This window comes from Pan paniscus, chromosome 9 (genome assembly GCF_029289425.2).
Source record: "Pan paniscus chromosome 9, NHGRI_mPanPan1-v2.0_pri, whole genome shotgun sequence".
NCBI lineage: Eukaryota > Metazoa > Chordata > Mammalia > Primates > Hominidae > Pan > Pan paniscus.
In genome coordinates, this window is record NC_073258.2 from 86978365 (window position 1) to 86990129 (window position 11765).

Here is an 11765-nt window from a genome sequence, read left to right on the forward strand (position 1 = left end):
GCACCCTTGGATTTTCTTATCTGTGGGAGGTCCTGGAACCAATCCCCTATAGATACTGAAGGACAACCGCATATATTTATCACCTCACCTCAAAATCTCTTTATCTTAGCTTTGGATTAGTTAAATGCTAATGTTTCAAATTATTCAATACAGTGCATGAGGCGGATTTCTGCCAACAATTGTTTGAAGTATATTAAAAAGACTTGCCAATCCTCTGCAGTGTGAATACCACCCGCTATTTATTTTTTGTGATATACTTAAATTACATTAAAATTTTTGCATATAAGGTGTATTTAAAATATGGCACACATTCCTATTTCTTAAACATCCACAAGATAACTACTACCAGCACATAAAATTTTAAGTGCACACACACACCCCCACAAAGATGACCCTTGATCTCAGAACTTATAATCACGTGGGACCTACAATCAGAAGAAACATGTAAATTAAAATATGACAATTGAGTATATTCTGTGAAGTCACTTACAGAGTATATCTGCAATCTTTAGTGAGGAAAGAAGTTTTGGAAAGCATACCCAACTTCCTCAACCACTACTTGGAAGAACTGTCCCTTGATTAAGACTTGGGTCCCTAGGATGCTTTGAAGTAATAAGTTCATGGCTATAAATACCAGCACCATTCCCCTAATCACTGCTAAAAATTCCATGTATTAAGATGAAACTTTCAGCAATTCCCACTGGCCCCTGGAATCAACTTACTGATTAAGTAATCTAGATTAAGGCATCCTATTTTTACCACCATCGCTACCACCACCCTAACCTTTGCCTATTATCTCATACAGCTTCCTTCTAAAACAGACACTTCTTTTCTTTTACATTTTGATATCATCTGTTAAGTGTGCTTTATCCCTTCTTATATCAAAAATGAGTCTACTGTACAGTTATACTCTAGGAGGCACCTTTCATACAAAAAGGTGTGACAGGCACCTTCTAGAGTTGTGCAAGGAAGCAGCTCTGATAAACTCTTCAGATCTATTTCTGGTCCTCTGTTTAATTCTTAAAAATTACATTCCTAATTTCAAGAATATGTCCTCAAAAATGTGCATTTTAATATAGTGTTCAACTGGAGCAGCTACAAAAATCATGAAGTAACAATGTTTTGGAAGACACTACCCTGTATCTAAACAAAACTAAATAAGCCTCTTAATGCCTCATGAGTTCCATGAAACAGTAATTTGTTATGTTTTTATCAATGTTATTGACTCTATATATAAATTTGTAACCAGGCAATTTCCATAGTCACCATAAGAAATATCCTTAAATGTCTACTGGCATAGATTTTTATGTCCATAAATTGTCCATGGAATAGTCTGAGCTATGAAGGGAGGTTAAGTATAATCATTCAATATTTACTGAGCACCCATGGGGGGTTGCTGACTAGGTACTTGGAGAAGAGATAGAGAACAATACCGAAAACAATTCCTATTCTGCGGAGGAAATGTGCATAAACCCAAAATACATAAAAGCAAGATAGCCACTACAGTTTAACAATATTTGAAACTCTATAAATGGTGAGAATAATGCTGGACTGACAGGACCAGGGGGAGTTATTCAGTGATGTTTTTATGAAAGCGGTTACCTTAACTGTGAATATTAATGGGAGCAAGGTAAAGACAGTTTAAAAGAGGCCGAGCATGGTGGCTCACACTTATAATCCCAGCACTTTGGGAGGCCAAGGCCAGAAGTTCGAGACCAGCCTAGGAAAGAGACCCCTTTCTCTTTAGCAGGGCATGGTGGCACACACCTGTAGTCCTACCTACTCAGGAGGCTGAGGCAAGAGAATCCCTTGAGCCCAAGAGTTCAGAGTTACAGTAAGCCATGATCATGACACTACACTCCAGCTTGGGTGACAGAGCCAGACCCTGTCTTTAGTCCAAGGAATCATATGTGCAAAGGCTAACGGTTTGGTAGTCAAGAACTTTTGGCACAATTGATACCTAACCTGCCTAACTTTCACAAAAAAGGATAGTTTTGACATAAAAAAAAAAGAGAGAGAGGACAAATCATCAAGAGTTCCAATTAATAACTAATTTTTAAGGCCTTTGGGAAAAAAATTTAAATATTATTGTTAAGACTTTTTTGCCCCAGCAGTTTCCTTTCCAAGTCATACTGAACACTCCTTCCAATCTACTTATGGACATAAAGTGGACATAGGGATTATGATACCACATCTCTTGCTTGAAATCTTCCAAAAGTTGAGGCACTGTTACCTACAAAATCAAATCCAAAATTACTCTGAGAATTCAAAGGATCCCTTAGATCTAGTTCCTCTTTGAGTACTCTTTTGCCCCTTCTAATACACACTCATCCCTAAAGGTGCATTTTTTTAGTCTCAGAACCTTCACACTTTTAAAATTGAGGAGCCAAGAGCTTTCATGTGGGGGTTCTCTATCAATATTTACTGTTAGAAACTGAAACTGATAAATTTATCAACATTAATTCATTTGAAAAATAACAGTATTTTCAAAAAACCCCACAATTTAGAAGAGTGGCACTGTTTCACATTTTGGCAAAACTCTATTTTGTGGTTTAATAGGAAATAGTTGAATTATCATTATCTGCTACTACATTCAACCTATGGCAATATCACACATCACATAGCCTCTAGAAAACTCCACTGTACAGTGGTGAAAGAATAAAAATAGAAAAGGCGAATAATGTCTTAGTATATGAAAACAGTTTTGAACTCACAAACTTGCTGAAATGGTCTTGAGGACCCCCAAAAGTCCCCAGACCACACCTTAAGAACCACTGCCAGCAAAGGAGAAAGGCAATACAATGCGGCATAGATAATCTTTTCAACAAATAGTACTGCACAACTAGATATCCACAGGTAAAAAAAAAAAATGAATCTGGAGACAGACATTACACTCACAAAAATTAACTCAAAATGGATCACAGACCTAAATGTAAAATGCAAAATTATAAAGCTCCCAAATGGTGACATAGAAGACAATCTAGATGACCTTGAGTTTGTTGATGACTTTTTAAATACAATGATGAAGGCATGACCCATGAAAGAAAGAACTGCTAAACTGGACTTCATTAAGATTAAAATTTTCTGCTCTGTGAAAGGCGTTGTCAAGAGAATGAAAAAGACAAGGCACAGACTGGGAGAAAATATTTGCAAAAGATACATTTGATAGCCGGGCTCAGTGGCTCATGCCTGTAATCCCAACACTTTGGGAGGCTGAAGCAGGCGGATCACCTGAGATGAGGAGTTCAAGACCAGCCTGGCTAATATGGTCAAACGCCATCTCTACTAAAAATACAAAAATTAGCCAGGCATGATGGTAGACACCTGTAATCCCAGCTACTTGGGAGGCTGAGGCAGAAGAATCACTTGAACCCCTGGGAGACAGAGCTTACGGTGAGATGAGATGGCCCCATTGCACTCCAGCCCGGGAGACAGAGCAAGACTCCATCTCAAAAAAAAATAAAAAAAAAAGAAAAGACACATTTGATAAAGGACTGTTATTCAAAATAAACAACTCTCAAAACTCAACAATAAGAAAACAAAGAACTTGACTTTAAGAACAGGACAATGACCTTAACGGACACCTCACTAAAGAAGATATAAAGATGGCGAGTATGCATATGAAAAAAAGTCACATAATCAGGAAAATGCAAATTAAAACAATACCACTACACACCTATTAGAATGGCCAAAACCCATTAACAGTGACAATATCAAATGCTGGTGAGAATGTGAACAGAAACTCCCATTCATTACTGGTGGGAATATAAAATGGTACCATCACTTTGAAAGACAGTTTAGAGGTTTCTTGCAAAACTAAAGGTATTCTTACCATATGATCCAGCAACTGTGTTCCTTGCTATTTACCTAAATGAACTGAAAACTTATGTCCACACAAAAGACACGCACACAGATGTTTGATGTTTATAGCAGCTTTATTCACGATTGCCAAAACTAGGGAGCAACCAAGATGTCCTTCAGTAAGTAAATGGACAAATAAACCCGGGTATATCCAGATAATAGAATAGTCAAGTGCAAAAGAAAAAAAATGCTGTCAAACCGTGAAAAGCCACTGAGGAAATCGTAAACGCATATTAGTACGTGAAAAAAGAAAATCTGAAAAGGCTATAGACTGTATGATTCCAACTATGACATCTTGAAAAGGCAAAACTATGGAGACAGTTAACAAAAAATAGTGGTTGCCAGTGGCTGGGGAAGAGAAGGGATGGCGAGGGGAAGCACAGAGTATTTCAGGGCAGATAAACATTGTACCGCTACAACAGTGGATATGCGCCATACAATTGGCCAAACCCATAGAACATACAAACACCAAGAGTAAACCTTGGCCGGGCGCAGTGGCTCACGCCTGTAATCCCAACACTTTGGGAGGCCGAGGTGGGTGGATCACCTGAGGTCAGGAGCTCGAGACCAGCCTGGCCAACATGGTGAAGCCCCATCTCTATCAAAAATACAAAAATTTAGCTGGGCGTGGTGGTGGGCACCTGTAATCCCAGGTATTTGGGAGGCTGAGGCAGGAGAATCCCTTGAACCCAGGAGGCGAAGGTTGCAGTTAGCTGAGATCGCACCACTGCACTCCAGCCTGGGCAACAAGAGCGAAACTCCGTCTCAAAAAAAAAAAAAAAAAAAAAAAAAAAAAAAAAAAAAAACCCTAATGTAAACCATGGACTTTGGGTGGTAAAGATGTCTGAATGTAGGTCCATCAATTTTAACGAACGTACCACTTTCGTGGGGGATATAATATATCTTGATAATAATATAACTTGAGAAATCCTTCATTTTCTGATAATCTAACAAATCACAACTCTGAACATAATTTTTAATACAAAGGCTTAGGTTCATCAAGATTCTCTTTTAAAGAACTATCTAACTGCCCCAAATGATTCACATACACAGTGAACATACAAAATACTAAAAGGTCAAGTCCAAAATTTTGATTCTCTAGAGAAACGTATAAAGCAGTTTAACTGGGAACATACCAAGACAGAACACAAAGTAACGGAAATGCCACTTTAGCTACCAAAAGAACAGGAAGAGCAAATACTAAGACTTTACTTTGAAAGTCTAAGGCTACTTCTTCCTGGTAGGGCTCTAACCTCTTGCCAAGAAGCCTGTAAGTTTATTTTTCTTACTTCTTTATTTTAAGTGAGAAATCATGAAATTAACCATTTCAGAGCTGAAGAAAACAAAGGAGAAACAACTATGTCTACAGTGAACTTTCACATTAACTATTCTAAATGATTATCATGGCCAAATAAACAAATATTTTTAAATGAAAGCAATTCTGATTATTAAAATAGATTATTTTTAAACAATCAGTGTTTTTTAAACATCAAAGTAAATGTTTCATATAAATGTCTCACAAAGCGTATGAAAGAAAAATGTCAATCACTTCTTATGAAGTGTTTCACTTCTCACCTGCCATAGTAACTTTAAATTCAAAGACACCTTTAAAAATTATCCATATATAAAATATTCAGTAAACACAAAAGGTATAGATGCCCAAAGTCTAATACTATTTCTTAACATAGCAAATAAATCCATCAGCGAACAATAATTACAAAAGTATTTCAGAATTCATTTGCTAATTATGAATAAGCGGCTACAAAAAATAGTTGAATATTAAGTTCTCTTTAGAGTTCCTCTTTTAAAACACATACTGTTCAGAAACTTAACTAGACATATCTGGGAGGAAAAAGGATACATTTGTGAATTTTATTATATACCTCAGGCATTCTGTTCTGCCATGGCGACAGAAAAAATAAAAATAAATAAAATGCCTCAGGCATTTGACATGTGTGATCAAATCTTACTCATTACTACCACTTTGATAACTCTATTTCTATTTTCTGTATTGCAAAACTACTAAAAGACTAGTAAGGATAATGAAAAATGAAAATATAAATCATATGACTAATTCTTACAGGAAAGAATAGGAAGCCCAGACATTAATTACAAAATAACTGTCTTTTTAAAACAAGATCCTTTTGGAAAAAAAAAAAGTCCCAGTTACCTTACTTTTAAATGAAAGATATCCTGGGACAGATCTTCTACTTTATTTCTTCCTTACATGCATCTTCTTAGAAATCACATCCTAGTTACCAGATCCTTCTTGACAATACGCGAACTAAGCACCCATAAGATATTATTAACTGAGACATTAAAAACCATTTGTGCTTTAAAAGGGAATTAATTCAGGTACAGTCTGGTATGTTATACGCATTTTTAATGTAGTTACACAAACCACTAGCCCAAATACAAATTCCACCTTCTACATATGCAAAATATTCAAATCCTACTTTTTAAAAACTTATTTCCAATTTCTAGATCCAGTTCACAACATACAAATAACCATGCTGTATCGACCAGAGATATGTTGATAATGGATGCTTAGTAAGAACTTGATCTTGATTTTGTTTTAGAAAAGATAAGGCAGTGGTTGAAATGAAATGTCCCTGTAAATTAACTGGGGAAAATATGAATTAAAAAACAGAGACATACAGGATATGGTGACTCACACCTATAATCCCGGCACTTTAGGAGGCTCAGCTGGTAGAGAGGATCCTTGAGCCCAGGAGTTTGAGACCTGCCCGAGCAACACAAGGACACCCTGTCTGTATAAAAATTAAAAATTAGCTGTGCGTGGTAGCAGATGCCTGTGGTCCCAGCTACTCAGAAAGAATGTCTGAACCCGGGAAGTCAAGGCTGCAGTGAGATGTGATTTCACCACTGCACTCCAGCCTGGGCAACAGAGTAAGACCCACCTCATTTAAAAAAAAAAAAAAAAGGAGACATTACAGCCATTAGTATAAATATTACATTTCAGTGAAATATGTCAAAATATAAATGTCCAAGGATAGTAAATTAAATAAGAATAAAGAAAATTAAGAATTCATATCAAAAAATAGGATAAGGGCCAGGCATGCTGGCTCACACCTGTAATCCCCAGCACTCTGGGAGGCTGAGGCAAGAGGATTACTTGAGCCCAGGAGTTCAAGACCAGCCTAGGCCACATAGGGAGACCCCCATCTCTCCAAAAATAAAAAGTTTCTTTAATTAACCAGGCGTGGTGGCACATGCCTATAGTCCCAGCTACTTGGGAGACTGATGTGGGAGGATTTCTTGAGCCTGAGGAGGATAAGGCTGCAGTGAGCCATGATCCTGCCACTGCACACCAGAGACAGAGCAAGACCCTGTATCCAAAAAAAGGGGTGGGGTTAAGACTAAAGATTGTAAGATCAGATAAAAATGATTTCTATATTAAGAAGTTATAAATTAAAAATTGTGGGCCAGGCACAGTGGCTCACACGTCTGTAATCCCAGCCCTTTGGGAGGCCGAGGTGGGCGAATCATGTGGTCAAGAGATCCAGACCATCCTGGCCAACATGGTGAAACCCCATCTCTACTAAAAATACAAAAATTAGCTGGGTTTGGTGGCATGCGCCTGTAGTCCCAGCTACTCAAGAGGCTGAGGCAGAATCTCTTGAATCTGGGAGGCAGAGGTTGCAGTGAGCCAAGATCGCACCACTGCACTCCAGCCTGGCGACAGAGCGAGACTCCGTCTCAAAAAAAAAAAAAATTTGTTTTTTCTATCCTGCAATAATTATGGTTCTTTTAAGCATTCTATACTGCTAAATGGAATTAGAAGCTACTTTCTATGTATATGAATTGCCCCCACCTCCAGCTGTGAGACAGGATTAAATGAGATGATGAGAAAGTGCCTGGAAAACTGAAGTTCTTCAAATATAAGGGCTGCTATTCCTCTACCTTGATTATGGCTACTAAAGGCCTAAGATTAAATGGAAATCGTGTTTATTTTTACAAACATATTTCAAGTTTGACAACTCTTTCACACTAGGGATGCTAGTCAACACTATTATCCACTAACACCTACAGTATAAGCAAAGCAAAAAAATCTTTCTTCAGTAAGTATATAATGTACTATGAATTAAGCCATAATTCATGGATTATTAATAATCACTTCCTAATGTGGAAAGATCTTGGCGAGAAACTGACAGAAACCACCTCCACACTCTAAGGGCTTATAGGAAAAACAACAGTCCTAAGCATATTTTTTGTTAAATGCTGCCATTTTAAAATGAAATCATTTTCATTAGATTCATATAAATAAGCATCAGTTGCTAGGGGCATTAAAAGGTGCACATAAACTAAGCTTTCACTATAAAGAAAAATTCCTAAAAGACAAAAAATTACTTGAAATGTCAGGTTTCTGTATTAAAGCCTAAAGTTCATGATGTCAACACCATGAACTGTCTGTAGAAGACTTTTTAATTTTCTCAAAGCATGTTAGTGTGTGCAAGGAAGGTATTTGTTTAGTAAACCACTCACTGGTCAGACTTTACCTAAGATAAAGGTATTTTATTAGTGAGAACTGATTACAGGACATTTTAATCAACAATGTAGGGAAAATAGTATCCCTGTATTTTAAAACCTCATTGAAAAGAAATAGAAGCACATTAACGACACATATATTTTTAAATCAAATACTACCAGGTATATTCAAGTTCCAAAAAGGTGGGAGCTTGTAAACACAGAAGTGGTAGAGAAAAAGAACGACAAATGCAAGATTATCCTCCAAACCTAATCCCAGTTACCATCTATCTGCAGTAGTGGCTATAACAAGAGAAATAGCTAATAACATTTATGAAACAACATGCAAATAGCACTCTTCTAACCCTACCTATTTTCTCCTCTTTTTGGCAATGCTTTAAAAGAACCACTGCTACATTTGAAATAAGACACAAACCTTTACAAAAAAAACTTTTAAAAGCCTTATCGATTCTTATTTTGAATGAGGAAAGAGGAAAATAGTTCACACAGTCACAAGTAGTTTCTTCATACTCCCATACAAAAAAAAAAAAAAAAAACCCAAAAGCAACTAACAAAAGAATTAACACAGTGTCAGGACAAACTGTAAGATTTGGTAGGGCAAACCAAGTAGTATTTGAAGAGCCGTAAATAGCAGAAACGTCTACTACACGTATCAGATAATCAAAAAATCACATATGGCTTTACGATGCATTTTAAAAAGTTTTCGGTTCATAAGAGTGTCACCATTTAAACATATTCTCCATTCTCTAAGACAAGCAAGGACTGAGAGTTTAAAAGCAGCCTGCATGCATATCTGAAAGAATCAAGCACTAATGCTTTTTTATTTAAAACTTTTTTCCACAGTGGAGGAACAATCACAAAGAATAATAGGCTTCTGTGTAGCAAAAACTTGTTCTAACAGCATTCATGAGCACAGTAACTTGGAAGAATTTACATTTCGTACATTTTTTTTAAAGTGCAAACTTTACGGCCAAAGTCCAAAAATGAGAAATCAAAACAGGCTTCCAGACAGTGAATTATCTTTCAGGGCATGCTCACTCTTGCTTCAAACAGTAAAACAAAGTAACTTTCATGTATGATGAAAGTCAGTCAGACTAATGTGTCCAGTCATTTAAAAAGGGAACTTACTTATCGTGACTATTGCCCTATTTTTCCCTGAAAAGTTTCAGGTCTAAGCTCCATTGGCTTGAGTGATCCAATGAGCTTTGTACCCTGGGGTAAAAGAGCGCAAAGAAAAAGGAGGATATTACAGGTGACTTCCAGGTTAGAAAAAAGTTACGAGGAGTTAGCTCTACTAATTGTATCTACGTTAGCGAATGGACGAATACTATGTCGTGTAAGAGAAGCTAGTTCCTCAAAAGGTAACTGGCATAATTAAAACATCCAAACTCAAGCATCATCAAACATCATTTTGCCAATTTTTTAAAGGGATGTATGTTATTTGTAAGTAAATTTATTAATCCATTTGGAATTCCAACAGTCTACGCTTAACACTCAAGCTTCTGAATTCAAGCCGCCAGAGTTAACAGTCCCGGGAACTGATAAGAGTATCAGCAAAATGCCTTTTTCCATATCCCCATGTGAAAAGCTGGCGGGCAGAGCTGACAGTCACAAACTCACCCCGGTCAAAAGTATGGACAACACAATGATTAAATTCCACCAGAGGCAAATAAAAATCCCAACTTTCCAGAAAGCTTTCCCTACACCAAATTGAATCCTTTTACTTTCACTCCCACAAAGAAGGTAATCTGAAATAAAAGTCGGGTAACTGGGTATGGTATTTAAAATGAGTCGAAGAAACTACACTGAAGCTACTAGAGAGGCGATGAAAAGGTAACCCAAAAGCAGGAGGGAAGGTGGAACAGAAAGCCAGGAAGGGATGGGGGAAGCAGCTAGTGGAGCAAAGGAAGTGGGGGATCCCTTCAAGGGAGGCAGCCCGGAGGGATAACAAGGATCTGGATGCAAGGAACCAGGCGTTTACTGAAACCCGAAGGAGGCTGATGAAGAAACAATGGGGCTGGGAGACGCTCAGGCGAGGGCGACGAGGCGGCACCGGACGGGTGGGAAGGAAGAGCAGAAGGCTGCAGTGGAGACGGGTAGGGGGTGAGAAGCCAGGTGGGGAAGCAAGTTGGTTGGGTATGATGGGGTGTGGTAGCGCACCGGGCAGGGAAACGAGGGTCCCCTAGGAATAGGGAGGGGAGTGGCTTGTCAGATTTTGAGACGGGGAGCGGAGGCCGTGAAGTGTGATGGAAGCAAAAGAACACAGCTCAACGGGCACAGGACCGGCTGTGCCAGAGAAGACGCAGGGAGGGAAGAGGCAGCAGAAGGGGGAAAGACAAGAGAGAGAGAGAAGGACGCGGGTCGCGCGGGCGCCGGGGAGCGGGGGCCGCGGTCGGCTTCACTCACAGTCCAGGTGCTTTTTCTTGGGCCCCATGATCTCGTGGGTCGTGGCCTTGCATACTGTCTTGGATACGGCAGAGCCGGTGACACTGTGCTGGGCGGCAGTGATTCGGTCCGTCAGGCTCTGGCCGGACATCTCTGCAGCTCCTCCACCACCCCACCCGCTCAGCAGCCGGCGGGGACTGGGACCCCCAAGAGCCGGAGGGTCCCCACCCCCCACCGCACCCCCTACCCCCACCGGCTCCTTCCCCGCCTGCCGGCCTGGGGCGCGGTTCGGGGCCGCGCGCTGCCACCAGTCCAGAGAGAACCGGCTCGTGTCACCCGCGGAGTCGGACAAGATGTCGGGCACTCCCTTGCCCCCGCCTCAGTTCAGCCCACCCCTTCCCTGGTCAGCTGGAGCCGGGCAGGGTAAGAGGAACAGGCAGCTGCAGGAAAATGGCGGCGCCAGGCTCCTCCTCGGAGCTTTCCGGGCTGCCCCAGGGTCACGTGACTCGGACACCGCCCCTCCTCCCTTCTCCCGCCCCTTTCCCCTTCCCTTTCCTCTTCGACGCCCGCCCTCCCTCGCTCAGCGAGGGAAGAGCTGGGCGGCGCCCGCGCGTTACGTGATGGAACCCGCCAGGCGGGCGCAACAGGAGGCCCGCCCGAGGGGAGTGCACAGCCGGCGCATCACGTGACTCTCCCTGCCAACAGGTCGCCTGAGGCTCGGCCCGCGGGGTCACAGACGCGGGGCGGGGCGGGAGAGGAATGGCGAGGGCGGCGTGCTGGCGGGGGTGGGGCGGGGCGGCAGGCTTCTCCCCTTATCCCCCCACCTCAAGTGTGTCCTCGTGTCTGTGGTTGAAACCAACAGCTTGACAAAGGAGGTGCAGCTGCCTTCACAGCTTCCCCTGAAGTGGGGGGTATTAGGCCTCTGGCTCCCCGAGCTTTCCCAGCAGAGTCAAGAATGTATTTCAAGACGCCTCCCAAAGCCGCCCTCCTGGCTTAAAGGAGAAGGTTCC

The 11765-nt window shown here is 40.7% G+C and overlaps 1 protein-coding gene across 33 annotated transcripts in view; it reads right to left on the bottom strand.

Annotated features, from left to right (window-relative positions):
* PICALM (phosphatidylinositol binding clathrin assembly protein) overlaps window positions 1-11390 on the bottom strand; it is a 110966-nt gene extending 99576 nt beyond the window's left edge. For 30 of the 33 annotated variants that reach the window (XM_055093830.2, XM_055093829.2, XM_063608752.1 and 27 more), the window contains exon 1: window positions 10777-11234. In XM_055093830.2, the coding sequence (XP_054949805.1) occupies window positions 10777-10906 (130 nt within the window). In that variant the 5' untranslated portion in view covers window positions 10907-11234. Of the gene's footprint in view, window positions 1-10776 lie in introns of all 33 variants that reach the window. The other 3 variants (XM_003832972.6, XM_055093823.2, XM_003832971.6) reach the window with 3 other exon arrangements.
* Window positions 11391-11765: the final 375 nt, after the last annotated feature.